At 36.5% G+C, this 27,267-nt stretch overlaps 1 protein-coding gene across 1 annotated transcript in view; it reads left to right on the top strand.

Annotated features, from left to right (window-relative positions):
- Positions 1-27,267, top strand: part of LOC111044280 (WD repeat-containing protein 81) — a 103,877-nt gene that overhangs the window by 222 nt on the left and 76,388 nt on the right. Inside the window, 9 exon segments of the mRNA XM_039435165.1 lie at positions 468-579; positions 982-1,108; positions 6,625-6,673; positions 6,676-6,777; positions 10,509-10,738; positions 12,678-12,869; positions 17,370-17,683; positions 19,329-19,494; positions 22,811-23,011. Of these exon segments, the coding sequence (XP_039291099.1) occupies positions 470-579; positions 982-1,108; positions 6,625-6,673; positions 6,676-6,777; positions 10,509-10,738; positions 12,678-12,869; positions 17,370-17,683; positions 19,329-19,494; positions 22,811-23,011 (1,491 nt within the window). The 5' untranslated portion in view covers positions 468-469.

Below are 27,267 nucleotides of genomic sequence, written 5' to 3' on the forward strand. Positions count from 1 at the left end.
GTCTGTCAAATATATTTTATTTAGAGTGAATTCCTTTAAAATACTTGAAATATTTATTCTCAAATGCATTAAATATTGTTTTTTATTTTATGTTATTGTTTTCACTTGTATTTCCCTTAAAATCTATCATTTTTATCTAGGTAATATGTTGATGAAATGAAAGCAATCCAGATTTTACCGTGACTAATTTATTCAATTTATTGTTGTACTATCTATTCAAGTATCATCTAATATCCGTGACTCAATCTATAGTGTACCAGACTATACTATAAGTATTCTCACTTTTAATTCAATTTTTTGTTTTCAAAAACCTATTTCTAGTTATTTCAATATTTTAGGTTATGATTACAGTAACATAACATGCCGTACACTAAATTTAGTTTTCCAATCTTCTCTTCTTAACCTTCAATATCACCATAGATTCTCAACTAAAAAAATAAGATTACAAATTTTGATTCAATTTTCAGTCATGGACGCTTCGCATGTTGTCAATCAAGAACTACAAATTCCATATGAGTATATGACAGCTCATTCAAGACCTGAAAGAGTAAAATGCATCGTACATATTTCATGGCTCAGGTAAGATTAATAGAAACAAGATTATAAATAAAATTTTTAAAAACATGACCTACTGGAATCTTGAAGAATTTAATACAGGCCTACAACCATCCTCAATAAATTGAGAATCAATATGCAAAATATCAAGTTAATCAGTCCAGTAGTTCAGACATGATGATGCGTCATTCGTGAATTTCCTATCCCGTAGTACGTGTATTAAGTAGATTCTTTCCTTTATTAGGCTATATTATAGATCATTATTTCATAGCACAATTGGTTTCTTATCTAATTAACTTGATTGAACTCAATTTTGTACGTGTATAAGCCAATTCTTCCCTTTTCTCTATTATAGATCATTATTTTATTGCCTTATTGGTTCTTATCAAATTAACTTCTTTGATATTATTTTTGTAACTTTTACAGGAGCATTTTGACCGCCGGGGAGCTGTCTCAATTTGTTAAGCATGAAAAACTTAGCGCCGCTGAAGTTTGTGCTTGGTTAAAGCAGGGAGAGAACTTCGGTCCCCTGTGGCAAAAACTTTTAATTACTGTAAGTGCAAATCTATTAATGTTTTCAAACATTTATTGTAAAAATATTTTATTTTATTAATAGTAGCAATAATGCCGAGTGACCTCGCTGGCTCAGGTCTGGTATCAGAGTCTTACTTTTGCTTACTTGCTTGAAATTCCACTAATTAGTTTCAGCAGGGCCTCTTGTGTTGAGAGTCCTCTATTTTCTTTGTCATTCATCATCATCCACGGCTCTACAATCCAAACCGGATCTTGGCGTCCTCCAGCAATCGCCTCCATTCTACTCTGTCCATGGCAGCTCGTCTCCAATTTTTCACACCAATCCTCCTTGCATCTTCAGTGACTGAGTCCATCCATCTCAGACTTGGTCGACCAGGGCGTCTTCTTTCTTCCATGTTGTAATTCATGATTCTTTTAGGCGGATATGAGTCATCAGCTCTTTCAACATGGCCTGCCCACCTGAGTATCCCTACTCTGATAATAGCCAGTGCTAAAAACGTGACATTTTTTCCAAAAAACGTGACATTTTTTCCAAAAAACGTGACATTTTTTGTGGCCGTACATATCATACAGATCCCTATTCTTTCTTCTGTGCCACACTCCATCAATTTGCACACCACCAAAAATTCGGCGTAGAATTTTTCGTTCGAAAACGTTGATCATATTCTCATCCAGTTTTGTTAGGGTCCATGCCTCACTGGCTTAGGTCAGCACAGGCAGAATCAGTGAGCGGTAGATTCTTATCTTTGTTTCTCGGCTCAAATTCCTTGATCTGATGTGTTTGGCTAAACTGAAGTATGTCCTATTTGCAAGTAGGATTCTTCGCCTGATCTCATGTGTTGTTTCATTTGTTGAGTTTACTGAAGACCCAAGGTGGACGAACTCATCAACCACCTCCAAACCACAATTAGCTATCAGGTCACACTGAGCAGCATTGGACCTTGATGAGACCATGATCTTTGTTTTCTGCTTGTTTACAATCAGTCCCATACTATTTGCTGCTCCTCTCATGCTATTATATGCCTCCATCATATAGGGGACTGATCTGGCTGCAATGTCAATGTCGTCAGCATAAGCCAGTAATTGAATTGTCTTATTAAGCAGGATTCCTCTAGTGTCAATTTTGGAGTCTCGTATTACTTTCTCCAATGCCACATTGAAAAGCAGACATGCTAAAGCATCACCCTGCCTAAGACCATTGTAAGACTGAAATGGATCCGATAGAAGATTCTGTACTTTTACCTGGCATTGGACTGCACTCATAGTCATTTTAACAAGCCTTATAAGTTTATAAGGTATTTCAAGCTCATCATACAGTTTCTGCCTTTTTCCACTGTCATATGCAGCATTAAAATCCACAAACATATGGAAAGAGTTGATATTGTACTCCAACGTCTTCTCCATTAGAAGTCGCAAGCAGAATATTTGGTCCACTGTGGATCTTCCTGCACGAAACCCTGCCTGGTAGTTTCCTATTTTCCCATCAGTATGAGGTTTCAGTTACTCATAGAGGACATTTGAGAAGATCTTGTATTTCTACTTACTTGCTTGAAATTCCACTACTTAGTTTTAGCAGGGCGTCTTGTGTTGAGAGTCCTTCATTTTCTTTGTCATTATCATCATTTTTTCTTGGACTCATCCTATTGAAGTTTGACTAGTTTAAAGTTTGCAAGTCTGGTCGCACCTGATCAATTTCTGGCCTCTGACATGACCTAAAGACTGCTTTTAGACCGCCCGGACCGACGAATTAACGTGTCCATCCGAATTACGGGAGTGGATAGAAAAAATCCTAAATAAACATAGAGCTTTCTGTCCTATCGTACCGTGACGTGTCGTCCCGGAATGTGAGTGTGAGCGCTGTTATCAGGTCTGGCTGCAACTGTCTACAACGTTGATGGAAAGATACAATCATTTTCAAGATGTTCGATGTTTTTGAACGGGTAGTATTATAGTCCACTAAACAGCTGATTTATGATAAATAATTTTATAGTCTGATTTTTACTCCAATATTGGTGTATAAAGGAGGCTCCTTTTTCCTTTCATATTATCCTTGAAAGGCAAAATTTCCTAAAAATACGTATATACGTATATACGTCGACGCGCAATTTAAAAAGGGACATACCTGTCAAATTTCATGAAAATCTATTACCGCGTTTCGCCGTAAATGCACAACATATAAACATTTGAACATTAAGAGAAATGCCAAACCGTCGACTTGAATCTTTGACCTCACTTCGCTCGGTCAATTAAATAGAACGACTAACAGTCAAATTTCTTCAATAAATAAATATTCATTTACTTGCTTACAGTGGATAAATTCATTTATTGAAGATACTTGACTGATAGTCGTTTTATTTAACAACAAAAATTGGTTTAAATTGCTTTATGCCGCATCCACACTCTCGCCAAGTGGGTACAAATGACGACGAACACGAGAGTGTGGATGGGTGGTTTGCCAGCGCTCGCCTTCACTGGCCTTGGCTTGTCATCGCTCCGATTTTCGTCGAGCGAAGGCGAGTGGCCAGCCGAGCATCCACAAATGGACACATTGCAGTGTGCATGGCAAGACCAACATGGCCAAGCTTACCTACTTGGTGAGAGTGTGGATTAGACATCGGATTGATTCCATATTGTTGTGTTTTTTAAGGTCATCACACACTCAGCTACGTTTAGCTAGAAATAAGTATTCGGGAGATGTAGAAGTCCTATCTCCCAATGTTAAATGCAAGCTTCGAATCTGTCCCGTTCACTTCAGCATACAACATTGGGAGATGGGCCAGCTACGTCTTTCGAAGACGTATTTCTAGCTAAACCTTAGACCAGTTATAGAATAGACACGGCCCATTGTATTTTCATACTGAAAGTTGATGAAGCCAACATCTACTGACATATCACCATATCTTGACGTCAGCATCGGATAGAAAACAATGTAAGCAAACTGCAGAAAAGTTTTCTATCTGATGCTGACGTCACGATATGGTGATATGGCAGTAGATGTTGGCATCAGAGGCTAGACTTTCCAGCGTGTCTATTCTATAACTGGTCTAAGAGTTAAACGTAGCTGGGTGAGCGATGACCTTCAATATCTACCTACCATTCTAATTTCTGCACTTATATGACGATTTAGGCTCAACTCAAACTACTTCAACTCAAATCGTACGACTCCAGTCGAGGATACTCCAGTCTCTCGATCTTACAACTTTCTTGCTCATTGTCACTAATTCAGTTCCATGCTACACCATTTTCCAACCTTACTTTATTAAAAATATAAGATCTAATTCGACACTGCTTAGCATGTAACAAATTTTATAATAATTATTATGAATATATTGAACCATATGAATAAAGTTGAGCATTTGCTTATACTTCTAAAATATGGAGCATTTGCTTTATTTTCTATGAATAAACGTGAGCAAAACCTTTAGCTCATGCTCATCAAAAAAATAGTTTGAGAATTTGCTCAAAAGTAAAAGCTAATAGCTTACTCAAAATTTTATGAATAAACTAGAGCATTTGCTCAACTTTTGAAGCAAATGCTTCAAAAAAGGTGAGTCTAGTCCAGAGCAGCTTATCACCTTTTGCTCATAGTAAAATGGATCAACTAATTCGTATGAGGAAGAGGAAACTATACCAGATACTATCACAACCAATAGTTGAGAACTATAAAACTCTTTTTAGGTTCAACCATGATATATATCACCATTATTCCTACAAAAGAATAAATACCGTACAAAAGATATCTAGCTACCTGATATAAAGATACCCATCACAAAATAGGAGATGAGGATTTAAGAAGATGAGAGTGTAGACGATTATAAGAAGTCTATTGATATTATAAGAATATGTTGAAGATTATTATAGAGATGACATTTTTTCACGCTATTTTTTCAAAATTCTAAACTCAACTAACCTAAAACTTTAATCATAAAAATAGAAAACAGCAGACGACGCAAACACAAGCGGTACCCCCTACGTGCATATTTAGCGCTTCCGTGAGCTATAAAAACAAAGTAAGGCTACAAAAGCGAATCATCTGATGAAAAATCTTCAAAATAAGTGAGCATTTGCTCCAGAATTCAGGAGCATAAGGTAAAGCTTATTCATATAAAAATGAGCAAATGCTTTTGCTTCTACCTTTTGCTCATGAGCAAAACCTTATGCTCCATGCTCTTGCTCATGAGCGTTTGCTCTGGTTCTATTCATTTGGGCCATTGTCTTATCTAAAATAATAAAACATCACTTCCATCAAAAATAACCTCACTTTCATTAAAAATGCAATTCAAGTTGAGGCTCGACCAACATGTCGAGTCGACGCTCGACTCAGTCTCACAGTCGTGAGGTCGCGGAGACTAGAGTCGACTGGTCTGAGTGTCACCATTTGAAAACACATGCTGCATCGAGAAGAGACTCGATTCTAGTCGAGAGCATGTGTTTCCAAATGGTGACACTCAGACCAGTCGACTCTAGTCTGCGCGACGTCACCATTTGAAAACACATGCTCTCGACTAGAGTCGAGTCTCTTCTCGACCTGAGTCGCGTAAGTGTGAGTTGAGCCTTACTTATTAAGACCTGACATTGTTTTGACGTTATCAACTGTAGATTGTAAAATGTACTGTGTTGAATAAAAATGTTATCTTTTCTTATCTCACATTATGCACTTATTGTAAGAATAAATTTTTTTTTCAGCACTACAGCCCAATATGAGCTTTGGCCGCCTCCACTACAGCTTTCCACGCTTCTCGGTCCTCTGTTAATTGTCTCCATCCTCTATATCCCATTTTTTTGGAGATCGTCTCTCACTTCATCTTCCCATCTTATTCTCGGCCTTCCTATCTTTCTTCTTGAATGTAGCCTCTCCTTGAATATTATTTAAGGCATTCTGTTTCGTTCATTCTACAGATATGTCCAAACCATCTAAGCCGATGTGCCTTTATAAATTTTACAATATTTCGGCCTTTTATCAATGCCTCGAGCTCTGAATTAGTTCTTCTCCTCCACTCCTCTCCTTCTTTAACTGGACCATAAATCTTTCTTAGGATTTTCCTTTCAAAAACGCCTAAATGGTTTTGTCTTCCTTTGTTAACGTCCAAGATTCACAGCCGTACGTTACAACAGGTCGAATTAGGCTCTCATATCTTTTAAGTTTCGTGTTTCTACATATGAGCCTGTTCTTCAAAAGTTTCATGTTACTGAAGTATGCTCTATTTCCAGCCAATACTCTTTGCTTTATGTTGTAACCCATCTTGTTCTCGTTATTTAGTTCAACCCCCAAGTAGCTGAAGTTCCTTACACCTTGAAAGATTTTATTTCCAATTCGGAGGTTTTGTGGAACTCTTCTTGCTTGACTACTTGATATTTTCATATACCTCATTTTTCTTTCATTCACTATCAAGTCAATCTTATTCGCCTCTCTTTCTAGCAACAAATACGTTTCCTATAATTTTTTTTTAATAAAAATATTATAAAATAAAGAGTTTCTCCATTTTATATTTTAGTGTTTGTTAATATTTATCACATTTCCTCTATGATTTGCAGGTGATAGATAAGCCAAATAAAACTGTGATCCCTCTGCCTAGAGCCAGGTCGGAGCTAAACCTGATGTTCAGTTAACCTTTTCTCAGACCTGCAGCTATGTGGCACAAACTAACTATAAGAATATCTGGAAGGAGGCCTACAAAAAGTACTCGAGTAAGTGGTTCGCAGGTCACCTAAATTCTATAGACCCGGCTACACTTATAAAGGCTGTCACACAAAAGTTGTAACAGTGGAAGACCATAGATTCTACATGAAATTTGCAACAAAAAATGTCCAGTAAAAGTTTTTACTTTTCTTGCCCTATTACCACAGGTAAGGAAATTGGGCCTATTGCTTTCCAAAAAAAATTAAGGTACCCCAATTTGTAAATTTCTATACGTTTCAAGTTCCCCTGAGTCCAAAAAGTGGTTTTTGGGTATTGGTGTGTGTGTGTGTGTGTGTGTGTGTGTGTGTGTGTGTGTGTGTGTGTGTGGTGTGTGGTGTGTGTGTGTGTATGAGTGTATGTGCGTCTGTGTACACGATCTCATCTCCCAATTAAAAGAATGACTTGAAATTTGGAACTTAAGGTCCTTACATATAGGATCCTACACGAACAATTTCGATCAAATGCAATTCAAGATGGCGACTAAAATGACGAAAACAGGGTTTTTTCGCGATTTTCTCGAAAACGGCTCCAACGATTTTGATCAAATTCTTACCTAATATAGTCATTGATAAGCTGTATCAACTGCCACAAGTCCCATATCTGTAAACGTTTCTTTTGGAGCTCCGCTCCATCTATGCAAAGTTTGATTTTAGATTCCCAATTATCAGACTTCAGATACGATTTAAACGAAAAATTCCAAGTGGAAAAGATTGAGTATGGAAATCTCTACAATTAATGTCCAGTAACATTTTCACCTAAAATTGAAAATAAGCTCGAAATTCGAGAAAATGTGATTATCCAATTGCAAACTGTTGGCAACTGTTGATTCTATTAAATTATTCTCTATGAATAGATAGCAGACTTCGTGTGTCTGCAGTGCTATTGTCCTATCACCAGCTGGCTAAGATCTTAGAATAGTAGACTTGAGATGCGCGTGAACACTAGCGTCAGCTGATCAATTTTCATAACAGCAAGGAAAGTTGCGTGAGTGCGCCACATCAGATTTTTATCGACCTTAGCTTTTGAGATATGGTATATAGATTTTTCGATATTCTTCAAAAACGTCGATAACTAGGAAACTATAAGTCAAAATCTGATTCTAAAGATATAGTTGGAAAAAGGAAGAAATATCCAATAAGATCCATGTAATTTATTCCTTTGTTTGACGTTTATGAACGTTCTATGAGCGCCCAAAGTTGACATAAGTAAATTCGTCGAGTTCAAAGCCAAAAACTTCAAAGGACCAAGTTTTATGAATCTTATTGGAAATTTCTTCCTCTTTCCAACCATATACTTACAATTGGATTAAGTTTGTGACTATATTCTCATTAATAATTTTTAATAGTTGATGTGACTTTCCTCACCATTAGAATAAAAACTGAACAATATCATACAGGAAAGATAGCATAAGAATATATCCCATTGTATAGGACACCTGCTCTAGAACATGGGTTTTCCCATAGTTGACTAGGATAATTTCCGAAAAAAATGTAATTTATTTATTTACATTTGTAGTAAATTTCATATATTGTATTTTGAATATTATGTACATTTTATTGATTGTTTATTTGTATATTAATGGAAATAAAATTGATTTGTATTGTTAAGGCTATAGGGCGTTAATGTTCTAAATTTCAAGCCGATTCTCTCTTAACTCAAGCTGATTACTATCGTTTACTGTCTATTATTACTGTTTTGTTGGAATGAGAGTGTAAGAATGGCACAGTATGAGAGACTACCAACGTCACATAGCTTCACCAAAAATAACTACTTGGACTATCGGCTTCAGTTAACAGTGAAATTTGGAACATGAACGTCCTGACCATGGCATATCTTCTTATGCTATCTTTTCTCTATGGTGGTAGCTAACTATAATAAACTGCTTTTCTTCTAAATGTATAACGAGAATCTTATTATAGTTAGCTACTACCATATAGAAAAGATAGCCCAAGAAGATATCCCATGGTATAGTGCGTGCATGTTCCAATTTTCACTGTTAACTCAAGACGATAGTCCTAGTAGTTTTTTTGGTGAAGCTATGTGACGATGGTAGTCTCTCATACTGTGCCGTTCTTACACTCTCACACTCCCAACAACACACTAATAGCAGACAGTAGTCGCTAGTAATAGGTTTGAGTTAACAAAAAATCTGCTTGGAATTTGGAACATAAACGACCTTAACCATGGGATATCTTCTCATACAGTCTTGTCTCTTTGTTATCACTGAGAAGGATAGGTAGGTTCAAATTCAAATTCAAAATGTTTTTATTGCCGTGAACAAATACATGTTATTGACAAAGTCATCAGGTAAACATATACATACATTTCACATACTCAAAACAGAGAAATACTATCCCAGCCAACAGCTCCGGTACTTAGTTTCTTCACAGTTATATACAGTCATATTTTTTAATTGGCAATAACAATATTATAATAGACGTCAAATATTAACATGAAATATCAGCTGCCAACATCTCCTCAATTGAATAAAAAGCCATATCTTTGAATAGTTTGAAAATTGCGTACCTGAACGCAATAGGTTAGTAGTTGTTTTCTAATAATGAATTGATTATCAAATCGAATGAAAAAGACTAAGAAATTGTCGTTTAAACAGTTTATCAGAGATTGACAATGGTGTAATAACCGAAACCGGTCTTTCTAAGTATCAATAAATCTGTGGTTTTTGACAATTTCTTAGTCTTTTTCATTTAATATTATAATAGACGTCAAATATTAACATGAAATATCAGCTGCCAACATCTCCTCAATTGAATAAAAACTCCTATCTTTGAATAGTTTGGAAATTGCGTACCTGAACTCAATAGGTTAGTAGTTGTTTTCTAATAATGAATTGATTATCAAATCGAATGAAAAATACTAAGAAATTGTCAAAAACCACAGATTTATTGATACTTAGAAAGACCGGTTTCGGTTAGTACTCCATTGTCAATCTCTGATAAACTATAACTAAATACAAGAGCAGCAGAATTTATACTAGTAGGCGAGTACTACTATTGGTCAAGGGCATGACTGCCCAGGAACTTTTATTTTATTATGAGGAACTCATCTTATCGGATGCAACACGTTGCTTCTGAGAAGATACAAAAGAACATATCTGTTGCTCGTGTAGATATTATTAAAGCTCCTTGTGTGTCTTTTCGGACGCAACACGTTGCTTTTGAGAAGATACGAAAGAACATATAATTATGTTGCTTTTTGTGTAGTTGAGAAGTTGATATTGTGGTAATTATCCATATTGAATGAAAACGACTAGAAAATTGACAAAAACCACAGATTTATTGATACTTAGAAAGACCGGTTTCGGTTATTACACCATTGTCAATCCCTGAGTTTATCAGAGATTGACAATGGTGTAATAACCGAAACCGGTCTTTCTAAGTATCAATAAATCTGTGGTTTTTGTCAATTTCTTAGTCTTTTTCATTCATTATGGATAATTACCACAATATCAACTTCTCAACTACACAAAAAAAAAGATTATCAAATCGATTTCTAATCTATGGCCCGGTTGCACAAAAGCCGGCTAAATTCTAATCTTGATTAATTTCACGAGAACCAATCAGAAAAGGGTTTTCTGAAAAGACGGCTTCTCTGATTGGTTCTCGTGGAATTGATCACAATTAAAATTCAACCGGCTTTTCTGCAACTGGCACTAAGCGTCTTAAACACAAACTTTGTGAAATACTCCAACAATTCACAAAATATGTTATTTTTCCAGATTCGTCATTCAATGGCAAATTGCAGGACCGTCAGTGCAAAATAAACCTAATCGATTGCGGTGAGGTTCTACGTGAGGTTATAAGCAGAGCCTATGGTTGTCCAATCATAACCCTTAATAGTAACGTCACCGCAGAACAGCTGGAACCTAACAGTGGGTTCGAACCCCACCCAAATCTGCTACCCGCTCTTATTACACTGGAGACTGATCGCAATTTTCTTATTATACAGGTTAGTTATAATGCATTCATAATAAATATAGTTTTCCCAGAGTGAGGTCCACGTTATAATGGCAGTGGAGAAAGATACTAGTAGTTCTGTGAACAGTAGACCTCACGCAGTATTCTTATCCACAAGTACCTGATTGAAACTATGGACCTTATGGAAATACAGCAATAGACTGGCTTCTCCACACATCTGTGTAATCACTTGTCAGCTGATTTATGATGAATAATTCTATAGTCTGATTTTTACTCTAATATTGGCGTATGAAGAAGGCTCTTTTTTCCTTTTATATTATCCTTGAAATGCAAAATTTCCAAAAACCTTGTATATACGTCGACGCGCAATTAAAAAAGGAACATACCTGTCAAATTTCATGAAAATCTATTACCGCGTTTCGCCGTAAATGTGCAACATATAAACATTCAAACATTAAAAGAAATGCCAAACCGTCGACTTGAATCTTAGACCTCACCTCGCTCGGTCAATGAGAACAGCGGTTCTCTGCCTTGTCACTGCCTTCTATAGCAGGATAGCTGAAACTGGTTTATCTCATGAAATATATCAACTGTTAATTCTTGTTGAAAATGATCAATAATTAGATTTTATTCGTCAAGAAAATATTTTTTTCGATGATCAAATAATAAATTGTCATAATTGAAATTGAATGTTTTGTTATTTAATTATATTTCTATATTGTTGAAACCCGATCTAGCAATGTTGCAGAGTTATAAAAAGATAGCGTTATCTGCTTTGTCGAATGATAGACAAGGATAGCAACACCAATGTTAATCAAATACTGCCATTATAACGTGGACCTCACTACAATATCGCAGGAATTGATGAGTCCTTGTTGACCGAGCGAAGTGAGGTCTAAGATTTAAGTCGACGGTTTGGCATTTCTCTTAATGTTTAAATGTTTATATGTTTCGCATTTACGGCGAAACGCGGTAATAGATTTTCATGAAATTTGACAGGTATGTTCCTTTTTTAATTGCGCGTCGACGTATATACAAGGTTTTTGGAAATTTTTCATTTCAGGGATAATATAAAAGGAAAAAGGAATTTATAATTTAATACTAGTAGTTCTGTGAACAGTAGACCTCGCGCAGTTATAACGACGTCCCAAACCATAAGCACATCCACACTGATACACTAACTATTTATTTGATCAGATCATGCTTACACAAGATTTAATTATCATATAACGCTTTCTGGAATTTAGGGCGAGAAAACCAGGCGCCCAGACGAGCTGTTATAAGTTCTTTGCATCCTATTTAATAGTGCATAAAAATTGCATTCAATGAGGCATGCAATTTATAGTCTACACAGCTGCTAATTTTTTACCAAGTTACATTGAGATATTGAATTGCATGCGTCATGGCATGCAATTTATAGTCAACTCGACAGCTGATTTATGATGAATAATTCTATAGTCTGATTTTCACTCTAATATTGACGTATGAAGGAGGCTCCTTTATCCTTTCATATTATCCTTGAAATGCAAAATTTCCAAAAACCTTGTATATACGTCGACGCGCAATTTAAAAAGGAACATACCTGTCAAATATCATGAAAATCTATTACCCGCGTTTCGCCGTAAATGCGCAACATATAAACATTTAAACATTAAGAGAAATGTCAAACAGTCGACTTGAATATTAGACCTCACTTCGCTTGGTCAATAAATAAAAAGGCGTCCTTCGTACGTCAATATTAGAGTAAAAATCAGACTATAGAATTATTCATCATAAATCAGCTGACAAGTGATTACACAGATGTGTGGAGAAGCCAGTCTATTGCTGTATTTCCATAAGGTCTATAGTTTCAATCAGGTACTTGTAGATGAGAATACTGCATGAGGTCTACTGTTCACAGAACTACTAGTTGAATTGAATGAATATTTATGATTTATTCATGATATTAATGACCAATTCTCGTGTTTCAGGAGTTGGAATACGAACACTCACTGCTCGACTGCGTTAGATTCAGTCCGGCCGTTTTGTCCGGTGGATATTCCAAGCCTCTGTTCATAATCTACCAGCTGTTACGGCTTATGAGACAACTGCATGACAATGGTCTCGTTCTGGGAGACATTACTCTGTCCGACATACTTATATCGGATAATCTGTGGATACAGGTATGGTTTCAACTTTATAACTTGTTTAAGGGTAACCGTCCACTGGAACCGTATTCAACCGATCCGTTCGGCCGTTGGATCGGACGAATCTGCCGGCCGTTAATTCGGCCGAATATGGTCGTCCATTGGAACCGTTTACGTCAGTGTAGTTGCCAATTATTGAATTAACTACTATCATAGCCACCAACATTTTTCATAAACAATGATTATATTGAGATTTTTAAAATTGAATAAACAAAAATATCCACTGAATTAGTTATTCATTACAATAATCCTACCTTCAGATCCTATTTGTTCAGTAATATTTGTCTACAGACTCCTTTGAACATCACGACGATGATATCTTTTATCTTTTGTTCCCACAATGGAACATGCTCTCGAACCAAACTTATCAACTTTTCATTGTCCATAGTTAAAACTTTATAAAACAGAACAAGTTAAAAAATCTGGTGTGGCGCACTCACACAACTTTCCTTGCCGTTATGAAAATTTATCACCTGACGCTAGTGTTCCCGCGCATCTCAAGTCTACTATTCAAAGATCTAAGCCAGCTGGTGACAGGACTATAACGCTGGAGACACACGTTGTCTGCTATCTCTTCATAGTGAATGATTTAATAGAATCAACAGTTGCCAACAGTTTGCAATTGAAATAATAACATTTTCTCGAATTTCGAGCTTATTTTCAATTTTAGGTGAAAATGTTACTTAACATTAATTGTAGAGATTTTCATGCTCATTCTTTTCCATTTGGAATTTTTTGTTTAAATTCTATCTGAAGCCTGATAATTGGGAATCTAAAATCAAACTTTACCTAGATGGGGCGGAGCTCCTGTAATTTTTACAGATATGGGACTTGTGGCAGTTGATAGAGCTTAACAATGACTATTTTAGGTATGAATTTGATCAAAATCGTTGGAGCCATTTTCGAGAAAATCGCGAAAAACCCTGTTTTTTACAACATTTTCGCCATTTTAGGCGCCATCTTGAATTGCATTTGATCGAAATTGTTCGTGTCGGATCCTTATAGAGGAAGGACCTTAAGTTCCAAATTTCAAGTCATTCCGTTAATTGGGAGATGAGATATCGTGTACACAGACGCACATACACTCATACACACACACACACACACACACACACACCACACACACACACACACACACACACACACACACACACACACACCACACACACACACACACACACACACACACACACACACACCACACACACACACACACACACACACAACACACACACACACACACACACACACATACATACACATACAGACCAATACCCAAAAACCACTTTTTTGGACTCAGGGGACCTCGAAACGTATAGAAATCTACAAATTGGGGTACCTTAATTTTTACTTTCCTTGCCCTATTACCATAGGTAAGGAAAGGGGTCGCTGACAACCGTTCTCCCCGACAACCATTCTCCTCTTGATTTTGACCGTAGGCGACAGCCAATACCCTGCTGAAAATATGCCAATGCCGACAACCATTCTCCCCGACATCCGTTCTCCTACTGAAAAGAAGGAGAACGTCTGTCGGAAGCGTTCCCGACAACCGTTCTCCTCGAGCGCTTCCGACAACCGTTCTCCCCGACATCCGTTCTCCTACTGAAAAAAAGGAGAACGTCTGTCGGAAGCATTCCCGACAACCGTTCTCCTCGAGCGCTTCCGACAACTGTTCTCCCCGACATCTGATCCCCTATTGGGCATTTCATTCCATATATATTAATTCCAAACCATTTCAGAACTTTGAAGTAATGTGCATTGACATTGCACAAGAATATTAATTTGAATATAGACTTAACAAAGATGATCAGAATATCAGAACTTAACAAAGACGATCAGAATATCAGAACTAGTTGTATAGTATCAGAACTAGTTGTATAGTACAGTATCTAGTAATCTGGTTTAATAGCATGATACATAGGATTCATGTGACTTCATTTTCAAGTTTCAAGGAGAGAGCCAGCCAGAATGGTGATTTCATGTGATGTGGTGAGGGGAACGTTTGTCGGGAGCGTTCCTGACAACTGATCTCCTCGAGCGCTTCCGACAACCATTCTCCCCGACATCCGTTCTCCTACTGAAAAGAAGGAGAACGTCTGTCGGAAGCGTTCCCGACAACCGTTCTCCTCGAGCGCTTCCGACAACTGTTCTCCCCGACATCCGATCCCCTACTGAAACCTGCTCGAAAAGGAGAACGGTTGACGGCGTTGACCGGCGACAACCGATACCCTAAAAACTGGTTTGAAAAGGTGATCGGCTGTCGGGGAGAACAGTTGTCGGGGAGAATGGTTGGCGCGTTCCCAAGGAAAGTATTGCTTTCCAAAAAAATTAAGGTACCCTAATTTCAAGTTTTCTATACGTTTCAAGGTCCCCTGAGTCCAAAAACATGATTTTTGGGTGTTGGTCTGTGTGTGTGTGTGTGTGTGTGTGTTTGTCTGTGAACACGATAACTCCATTCCTAATTAACCGATTGACTTGAAATTTTAAACTTAAGGTCCTTATACCATAAGGATCCTACAATAAGAAATTCAATAAAATTCAATTCAAGATGGCGGAAAAAATGGCGGATAATTACTAAAAAACCATGTTTTTCACGTTTTTCTCAAAAACGGTTCTAACGATTTTCTTCAAATTTATACCATGGATAGCTATTTATAAGCAAGCCCTATCAACTGACATAAGTCTCATTTCTGGGAAAATTTCAGGAGCTCCGTAATATTCTTGAGAAAAATGGCGGATAATGACTAAAAAACCAGGTTTTTCACGGTTTTCTCGAAAACGGCTTCAACGATTTCCTTCAAATTTATACCATAGATAGCTATTTATAAGCCCTATCAACTGACATGAGTCTCATTTCTATGAAGATTCCAGGAGCTCCGTAATATTCTTGAGAAAAATGGCAGATAATTACCAAAAAACCATGTTTTTCACGATTTTCTCAAAAATTACTTGACCGATTTTTTTCATATTCATACCCTGTATGAACTCATCAGCTCTATCAACTGGCATGAGTCTTTTTCCTGGGAAACTAATGGGGGGTCCACCCCATCCTTGAGAAATGGACTTTGTAGCCTCCTTCTGGTGCATGAGGTAGGTAGGTAGAGCAGTTTATAAAAAGAACACACTCATAGTCGAGATAATTCATCTGTAGAGCAGCTGTTTTGACGACTTTTAAAAAAAATAATCGAATTTCACAATTTACACAAAGGAAAAAGTACTCTGAAAACAATTATATTTATAATTATACACATACACAGTAGTCTGATTGTAGTTGTAAATATTTTTCCGCCTGTAGTCATTATGTTATTGCCCTAAATTATTCTTGTCTAAGAATGAGGCTTACAGTTCAATGAGCAAGGAAAGTTGTGTGAGTGTACCACACCAGATTTTTTCGGAAAGCAATACTTTCCTTACCTATGGTTATAGGGCAAGGAAAGTAAAAAATACAGACAAGACTGTGAAACAATTTTGAGGTTAGGATGATGTCTCAGCTCGACTTCGGCCAGATAGAGCAGGAAACTCCCCCATTCAATTCGAACCAAAATCTTGATCGGCCGGAGATGGCCGTGCACGGACGTATGAACCTGTTGCAATGGACGAGCATCTACAGCTTTCTTTGTTGGGGGATCGTTCGGTAGTTTTCGGCCGATGCTAGTTCGGACGAAATCGGTTCCAGTGGACGGCCCATCTTAATACATAACAGTGGTCTCGTTTTGGGAGTTATCGCTAATAACTTGTTTAAATCATGACAATGGTTTCGTTTTGGGAGACATCATCAATTACTTGTCGCTAATAACTTGTTTATAAGTACATGACAATGGTCTCGTTTTGGGATACATCACCCTGTCCGACATACTTATATCGGATAATCTATGGATACAGGTATGGTTTCATTCAATACAATGATTTCGTTCTGGGAGACATCACCAATACATGTTTATAACTACGTGACAATGCTCTTATGCTATCTTTACTCTATGATTACATTCAATACAATGGTTTCGTTTTGGGAGAGATCACCAATACTTGTTCATTAGAAACAAGATAGCATAAGAAGATATCCCATGGTATAGGGCGTTTCAATGTTAACTCAAGCCGATAGTCCTAGTAGTTGTTTTTGGTGAAGCTATGTGACGCTGGTAGTCTCTCATACTGTGCCCTTCTTACACTCTCACTCCAACAACACAGTAATAGTAGACAGTAGTCGACAGAAATCGGCTTGAGTTAACAAAAATCGGCTTGAAATTTGAAACATAGACGACCTATACCATGGAATATCTTCGTATACTATCTTTTCCTCTTTTCTGTATAGGGCTACTTGTAATATAAATATAAAGAAAAATAAAAATCTCAGTACCCTTTTAGAAATATTTTATCACAACATGTTTCGGACATTTATGCTATTTACTATCTTTTCCCTATGATAGTACTGAATACAGATTATCCATTATGCTAATATTTTGACACGAATTCCAGGTTATGCCTAGACTGTCAGCCAACATCTACAACGCACCCTCAGCTACAACAACAGCTGATCAGCTGGGCGGCAAGGACGATCAGCTGACACAGCAGCGGACGCCAGACGACAGCAGTCAGCTGACCGAGTCGCAGACGCTGAGTGACAATCAGCTGTTGGGTGGTGACAATCAGCTGTTGGATGGAGACAATCAGCTGACAGCTGGCGAGCAGTGGCGGAGAGGGGAGCTGGGTAAACTGTGTGAGGCGTGGGCCAGAGGTCAAATCTCAAACTTTGACTATTTGACTGCTTTGAATAAGCTGGCTGGAAGGAGGTAAGGTCAAATTTAAGTTACATTTGTCATTTGTATCTTGTATTTTTGGGGAAATGAATATTCTATTCTATTCTAAATGTGTTGTTGAGCAGTCTGCACACAGGCTCGCTTTAAAAAATATAATATGATAGGCTCGCTTCGCTCGCTTTAAAAAGAATATAATATAATTGGCGAGGGGTTCTACGTTCCCTGATTGGGGGATCCCAACCCCCTTTGGTGGACCGTCCACTAGAACCGCTTTCGTCCGAACCAGCCTCGGCCGAAAACTACCGAACGATCCCCCAACAAAGAAAGGAATAGATGCTCGTCCACTAATACAGGTTCATACGGCCGTCTACGGCTGATCAATTTTTCGATCCGAATTGAATGGGATTTTCCGGCTCTATCCGGCCGAACTAACTAGTCGAGCTGAGACAACAACTAGTGCTCCTAAGCTAAAAATTGTTTCACAGTCTTGTTTGTTTTTGTTTTTTGAACTTGTTCTGTTTTATATAGAGTTGTAACTATGGACAATGAAAAGTTGATAAGTTTGGTTCAAGAGCATGTTCCATTGTGGGATATGCGAGACAAAAGATATCATCGTCGTGATGTTCAAAGGAATCTGTGAATAAAGATTGCTTAATAATGAATAACTAATTTAGTGGATATTTGTTTATTCAATTTTCAAAATCTCAATATAACCATTGTTTATGAAAAATTTTGGTGGCTATGATCTTAGACCAGTTATAGAATAGACACGGCCCATTGTATATACATACTGAAAGTCGATGAAGCCAACATCTACTGCCATATCGCCAAATCGTGACGTCAGCATCCGATAGAAATCTTCTGTAGAGTTTGTTTACATTGTTTTCTATTTCTATTTCAGCGGGAGCTCACCATTTTCATAAATAATAATCTACTTCCATCTGAAATAGACACAATCAGCTATGGATAACAATGTAAACAAACTGCAGAAAAGTTTTCTATCTGATGCTGACGTCACGATAGGGTGATATGGCAGTAGATGTTGGCTTCAGAGGCTAGACTTCTCAGCGTGTCTATTCTATAACTGGTCTAAGGCTATGATAGTAGCGTTGCTTACGGAACTACAAGGCTAGAACCATCAGGTGATCAGCTGTTCAAAAGCGTAGCTTCAACCCGTGTTTACATTGAAAACCCTATGTTGAATGGAATTTTTCGTCAATAAACGTTAATAATTCAACTGATAATCACTTTTTTCGAATAAAGACTTGTTATTTTATTTTTTCAATTCAAATTTTAACCTACATCATAAATTTCAAGGGTAGTTATCATTGAATTATATTAATATTTTTAGTTATTGGTTAACCAATTTGTGGGTTACTTGTTTCTAGATAGCTTATTCAAATTCAAACTTACTTCTTTTACAAAAGTATTAAGTTTAGCAGAGTCATGGTAGATCTTTAGTAGGCGATGATAGTAGTTAATTCAATAATTGGCAACTAGACTGACGTGAACGGTTCCAATGGACGACCATATTCGGCCGAATTAACGGCCGGCAGATTCGTCCGATCCAACTGCCGAACAGATCGGTTGAATACGGTTCCAGTGGACGGTTACCCTAAGTCTTGTAGCTCCTTACCTCACAAAATTTCAAGTCCGAAATATTTGTTGCCTGTTTCAGGTACGGTGACCCCCGTAGCCACCACGTGTTCCCGTGGGTGACGGACTTCACGTCTCGCAGTGGTGCCAACTGGCGTGACCTCACTCGGTCCAAGTTCCGGCTCAACAAGGGTGATAGACAACTAGACCTCACCTACGATCTGCCTCCTAATGCTAGTGCTAATCAGGTGAGATCAAATTATTCAAATTCAAATTCTCCATTTGTCAAAGTAATGTATATCTATATTTTTTTTACTTTCCTTGCCCTTTTACCATAGGTAAGGAAAGTATTGCTTTCCGAAAAAATTAAGGTACGGAAAAAAAATAAGGTACCCCAATTTCTAAATTTCTATACGTATCAAGGTCCCCTGAGTCCAAAAAAGGGGTTTTTGGGTATTGGTCTGTGTGTGTGTGTGTGTGTGTGTTGTGTGTGTGTGTGTGTGTGTGTGTGTGTGTGTGTGCGTGCGTGTGTGTGTGTGTGTGTGTATGAGTGAATGTGCGTCTGTGTACATGATATCTCATCTCCCAATCAACGGAATGACTTGAAATTTGGAACTTAAGGTCCTTACACTATAAGGATCCGACACAAACAATTTCGATCTAATGCGATTCAAGATGGCGGCTAAAATGGCAAAAATGTTGTCAAAAACAGGGGTTTTCGCTATTTTCTCGAAAATGGCTCCAACGATTTTGATCAAATTTATACCTAAAATAGTCATTGATAACCTATATCAACTGCCACAAGTCCCATATCTGTAAAAATTCCAGGAGCTCCGCCCAATCTATGCAAAGTTTGATTTTAGATTCCCAATTATCAGGCTTCAGATACAATTTGAACAAAAAAAAACCAAGTGGGAAAAATTGAGCATGAAAATCTCTACAATTAATGTTCAGTAACATTTTCACCTAAAAATGGAAATAATCTCGAAATTCGGGAAAATGTGATTATTCAATTGCAAACTGTTGATTCTATTAAATTAATGATTCACTATGAAGAGATAGCAGACTTCGTGTGTCTTCAGCGTTATTGTCCTGTCACCAGCTGGCTTGGATCTTTGAATAGTAGACTTGAGATGCGCGTGAACACTAGCGTCAGGTGATAAATTTTCTTAACGGCAAGGAAATTTGTGTGAGTGCGCCACACCAGATTTTTTCAATATGTAACTACCAGTAGGAGCCAACTTATGCGCCGGCAGTGAGTTGAGAACTTTATTGCTCAGAATATTTGATAGTAGTATGATTGTTCGCTCTCCTTGAAAGCTTTAGTAGGCTCGCTACGCTTGCCCAATAAATGACGTTGTTGGGTTTGTTTTGGAGTAGTCATGAGGCATCCACACTATCGCCCAATGCGTACAAATGACGACTAGCGCAAGAGTGTGGATGTGTGCTGTTTGCCAGCGCTCGCCTTTATTGGCCTTCGCTTGCCATGGCTTCGAGTTTTGTCGAGTGACCAGCCGAACATTCACAAATGGTCACATGGCAAAAACAACGTGGTCAAACTTACAAGCCACTTAGCCAGCGACTTGGCATTAAGAGATATAAAAAGCTCGTTTTGAAAAATATAATGAACTCTCTCTAATAGGAAGAAAGTAGAATCTATAAGAGCAGATGAGCCAGCTTCGTTCGTTTTTGAAGATTTGATAGACGATCGAAGAGAGCCTACAATGGTGTAGCCTCGCCCAAGGGTGCGGCTCTACAAGTAGTAACTTATTACTTGATCTTCATCTTCTTACAGTCAAGCAGGGGCGCCATTTAGGGGGGGCAGGATCAGATAAATAATGAAAATGCGGGTCCATCTACACGAATCCTTAAAATCTCATACTGATTTAATACTTTTTTTAAAATAGCAGTAGTATAATTTCTCCTACAGTATCAACAATGTAGCAAAATTGCCTTGGAAGTATGGCTACGGGTACGGAGTAATAAAGAGTATATTTTTTCTGTGATATATTAAAATAGAATGAGTACAATTATTGATGAGGGAGCAATAAGTGAGTTATTGCATAAATTTCATCGTGAGAATTACCAAGTTGCAAGATGTCACAGTGAAAAAGCAAAAGAAAGGGCACAATCAAAAATGTATGTACAGAGTTGGTGAAAATTATGGAACCAGCTTGAAGTTTCTTTAGCTTTCTAACTGAAAGTTATTTTCCAATTAGAATTGATCACCAATGAAATTGTTGAAACTGTTATTGTAAAAGAAAAATTTATCTGTTCCCATGATTTTTAAGAAATCTGTTTCAGAGTATTCCTACTTTAGAGCCTCTCTGTAGGTCTATATTTCTAATAAATATTTCATGATTTAATAACTAATAATGTATTTGTTTGTATTGATACTTCTACCACATTTGTATAAAACTGGAAAAAAATGAAGCATTTAATAACATATTGAATGAAGAAGACTAAGAAATTGTCAAAAAACCCACTGATTTATTGGTAATTAGAAAGACCGGTTTCGGTTATTACACCATTGTCAATCTCTGATAAACAATGTTCAGGTTTAATCAGGTTTATCAGAGATTGACAATGGTGTAATAACCGAAACCGGTCTTTCTAATTATCAATAAATCAGTGTTTTTTTTTTGACAATTTCTTAGTCTTCTTCATTCAATATGAATAATTACCACAATATCAACTTCTCAACTACACAAAATGCATTTAATAACATCTTGGATTTAATATTTATTAATTTATGGGGAAAACCCAGGACCCTCTATCCTTTGGGGGTATTCCTTCCCCCTCCTCATATCTCTTTGTTTTTGCCCCCCCCCCACCATAACAGTTTGGTGAAATGGCGCCACTGCAGTCAAGGTTTAGGCTATAATGCCACACAAGAAATTATTACTTGATTCAGGCGGAAAGCTATTTTAAATCAGTGACTTTTACTTAGAAGTGTTTGTATTGATTTCATGGAGAACAATGGTGGTACCGTATTTACATTATGAAGAATGCTAACAATTCGAAATGAATCACTATTTATTTATAAGGTTAGCAAAAAAATACAAGAATCAGAAAAGAAAAAACAGGCTATTGCCTAAAACTTCTTCAATTTCTCAATTTAGTTTTAAATTGTCCAAATATTATAGGTTATGTCCATTCAAATTTCTACACCAAATCACAATCTAAAATATAAATTAGAATAAAACAAACAATTTTAAATTTGGATGGATTAATAATAAAAGTTTCTTAAAAACATGAAACAAACTATAAATTCACAAAATAAAGAATAAAAACACTTAAATTTTGAGCTCGAAAATATCACATTCACCATAGCTATATAACAGCTGTTGTAAATTATGAAGAATGCTAACTATGTAGAGACTTCTTCTTCTTTTCCTTCTTTTTTTTCTTCTTCTTCTTCTTAAGTCATTAGTTGGTATTATTCCTGTTTCTGTTTGTGTTCTTCGTAATATAATTTATGTTTAATATGTAATTGTGTTTCAATCTTATTTCAAAATAAATCTTTGTTCCAATATACATTATTGCTATTTCTCTATGTTTCAGGTGCCGCACCACGTGTCAGACGTGCTCTCAGAGATCACATACTACGTCTACCTGTGCCGAGTGACTCCCAAGGCTGTGCTTCAGAAGTACGTGAGGCCACAATGGGTGCCGGCTGAGTATCCTTCCTCTATACAGCGGTTACAACAGTGGACACCTGATGAGTGCATACCTGAGTTCTTCACTGATCCCACCGTCTTCAAGGTGTGTACTAGCACTTTCAGGGCCGGTTTCCGAGCTCGGGATTTAGCTAAGTTCTAGACTTTAACTGGCTTTAAACTCTAAAGTCAGAAAATTGGCTTTCCGAGTCAGAGCGTTAACGTAGTTGAGGACTTAAATAGACTCTGGAGTTGATTGATTGAGTACTTTATTTATGTAGATTACAATATATACTGGCTTATACACTTATATACAATAGCTTACAATACAGCAACATTATAGATGAATTTACATAATATAGACTAAGAAAATAATTATTGAACTGTATATGATATGAAAAAGTAATTTGTAATATAATAACTATAGATAATTATATTGTTATGCATCTACATAAATTGGCGGAGCTTTAGACATATCAATGTCCATTCTTCGGAAAGAATATTAAAAATATCCTCCCCACTAACTCTCTACCAAAACGTTAATTTAATTAATTAAACTAAGGATTTATTTATTAATGGAAATTTTGTAAAAGTTTTAATTAATATAAATATTTAAGAGAAAAAAACAGAAAATTGATAGAGTAAAATAATTATATAGGTAGATAAGATCAAATTATTGATTAATAAAATGAAGTAGGCTGAAAGTAGATCAGGGTAATCAACTTTCAGTAATATACAGCAGTATGCAGTGGATAATTAAAATAACATGAGTTTATATAATATATTATATATATATATATATATATATATATATATATTATATATATATATATACAATTCATTCTATAACAGGTTTAAAGGTTTGTATTTGTGGGATGGGTGGGGGATGGTTGTCATGTGATCGTTCTAGGGCCGGACAGTTTCAGTCATTTGTTCCAAAAGATGTTTTTTTAAAGTCAGGAGAGTTTAGAGATCACGTACTTTAAACCCTGGAGTTTATAATTTCGCTTTCTGAGTGAAGGGCTTATAAGTCCAGGACTTGAATTAGATTCTCGCCTCTTTCCGAGTCAAGGATTTATTAAAAATCGTCAAGTCCAGAACTTGAAACAGCGTAATTTTTAACCCTCGACTGGGGTAGGGTTTAAATCTAAGTTCTAGACTTAACTGAGCAAACACAATTCAGTTATTGTTTTGAAGTAGATGAAAATCCAAATAGATGTCATGGAATACCTAAATTATTTGGATTAGTCCATCTAAATTCATAATTTATAATTTTAAAATAAAATTGTATCAGAATAATGCGTAAAAAACTAACCTTATTTTACGAATGTGACATAACCTAAGAATGTTCAAGAAAAATAATACAAGGATTGGCTTGGAATTTATATTCCAATCTGAATGTTATTAATCAATGTCATATTCAACATATATTAATATAACTGACAGAATCCAAGGGCAGGGCAGTGGACTGTGGATGATAGTTGGTATAAATACCTACAAATAAATCTTTGAATTCTGTGCATAAAAATACTGATAGCTTGAATTGTGGTAAGTACGCCAATAAAAGACTAAATGAATCAACAAGATAAGATTTAATAATAATAAGATAATAATAGGCAGATGGCCACATACAAAAACAATTGTGTCAAATATTTTGGGATCAATAAAATAATAATAGGCAGGTGGCCACATACAAACATTGAATCAAATAATTTGAGATCAATAAAATAATAATAGGCAGATGGCCACATAAAAGACAATTGTAAGTAGGTTAAGTCTTTGAATCTTTAAATAATAATAGGCAGATGGCCACATACAAAACAATGAGTCAAATCTTGGGAAAATTACAACATGTGAAATAATGTAGATAACTTCAAAATTTAAATGAAATTAGGTCAATGACATTAATGACCATTGAAGCCTAACAATAAATGCAAAGGTAGTAATAATGATACCTGAAATGAATATAAATTGAGTGCTATAATGAAAGTTATTACTAAGGTACAATAATGATGATTAAAAATGACAATAAGCTGTAAAAAAAATGCTCAGCAAGTAACGTATAAAAATATGCGGCATAGGCCTTCAGTGATTTGAATGTCAGGACAGACATCAATTAGAACGAGTAATAGGCGACAGTGGCCTTCAATGAATCACTTGTAAAGCCAAGGGTAGCTGTCAAATCCAATAAATAAATAGGCGTCGATGGCCTCAGTGAAATGAATGTCAAGATAGACATTAACTAAATAATTAATAGGCGTCACTGGCCTTAGAATAACACTTAAAAGCTAAGGGTAGCTAATAAATATAATGAAGATTATCCAGGTAAATATAGGCGACATGGGCCTTCAATGAATTGAATGTCAAGACAGACATCAATTAGAACGAGTAATAGGCGACAGTGGCCTTCAATGAATCACTTGTAAAGCCAAGGGTATCTGTCAAATCCAATAAATAAATAGGCGTCGATGGCCTCAGTGAAATGAATGTCAAGATAGACATTAACTAAACAATAGGTAGGCGTCGGTAGCCTCAGTGAATAGAATGTCAAGATAGACATTAATAAAACAATTAGTAGGCGTCAATGGCCAGAAAATCACTTGTAAAGCCAAGGGTAGCTGTCAAATCCAATAAATAAATAGGCGTCGATGGCCTCAGTGAAATGAATGTCAAGATAGACATTAACTAAACAATAGGTAGGCGTCGGTAGCCTCAGTGAATAGAATGTCAAGATAGACATTAATTAAACAATAGTGATGCATACGTAAATGAAAATTGAAAAGAACGATTTACATAACCTGAATAAAATTTTGAAGAGGAGATGCGGCCAGGCAGACAGGCAACGACTCCGCAATACCAACAGGAACAGGACATCAGCAAGCGATGAAGTGATCTGGCCATGCGATGACAAGCATGGAAACGTCCACTACAGCAGGCGAATCCCCCAATGGAAAAGTAGGCTGGAGCGAGTAGAATTCCAAACGAATAATCCGATCTTCAAATTGTGGAATTTTTGGATTGATTTCCAAACAGTAGAGATGATGCACTTGAAAGTTTGAGGTTCAGGAGGTGAAGCCAATTGTAGAAAAATGGCAACTGAAGCTTACACGAGGTTGTAATTTTAGACAAAGTTTATCCAATTTTAACAGAGTAACTGAGTGAAGAACTCGATGAATAATTGAATCACACTGAAGAATAGAACAAACGAATTAATTTGAAGAATAATTCACACTTTAAAAACGTTTTGTAGATCAAATGAATAGCGATGAAACGCTCACACGAGGTTGCAATTTTAGACAAAGTTTATCCAATTTTAACAGAGTAACTGAGTGAAGAACTCGATGAATAATTGAATCACACTAAAGAATAGAACAAACGAATTAATTTGAAGAATAATTCACACTTTAAAAAGGTTTTGTAAGTCCGATGAATTCAGATGAAAGGTTTAGACCGAGCGCAGGAAGCACACTCGACTATCCACCATTGAAAAGACCCGGAGACGTTGCAAGCTACAATGAAAAAGGCAAGCTGCCGGATGTGTTAGAAACGTAGGCAAAGCGCTCGCAACCGAATGGTGAAAAAGTAACAAATATCTAAAAGGTAAGATGCCTAAAGACAAGATTAAATTCTAAAAAATCGAATAGCACAAATATTAAAATTGCAACGGCAAACAATCCGACGAAAAAGGTACGAATAGAAGTATAGAAAACCAGCTGACCAGAGCAGTGGCAAAGAACCGCGACTGTGACGTCACTGGTCAGCGCAGACGCACAAAAGACACAGCGCGCAGACAGACAGACATGATGACGACATGATGTCTACGTAGTAGCGGAACGAATAACAAGTGGAACCGTTCCAATAAATGCTTTGTCAGATTTTACAATAACAATAATAAATAAATTATTATTCCAGTTTCTTTTTCAAACTCAATAGCCTAATGAAATTTTTATTCCAAAATTATATTCCAAAATTTTTATTCCAAAGTCTAGAACTTAGATTTAAACCTTACCCCAGTCGAGGGTTAGGATCAATGATCAATAATAGCATAAAGTAAAATAAAATGTTTATTCGTTCATCTTTCAAAAGCTTAGGTTTTGCTTTGAATAGGCCTACAAAGAAATCGAAACGTATTTTCACAAAATAGTTTGGAGAGCATGCTCATTTGAATTATCCCGCTGGAATCAGCTGTTTTCGTTTTGCTATAATGCCAACAATAGAACAGCAAAATATTGTGCATTTCCCTCATGTTTACTACATTAAAGTCCTGGACTCAAATAAGTCGAGAACTTTGTAGACCCCGGAGTTTAGAAGATAAAATCGTGACTCAGAAAGTCGATTTAGACCCGAGCGCTTATTAAGTAT

Source organism: Nilaparvata lugens, chromosome 8 (genome assembly GCF_014356525.2).
Source record: "Nilaparvata lugens isolate BPH chromosome 8, ASM1435652v1, whole genome shotgun sequence".
Taxonomy (NCBI): domain Eukaryota; kingdom Metazoa; phylum Arthropoda; class Insecta; order Hemiptera; family Delphacidae; genus Nilaparvata; species Nilaparvata lugens.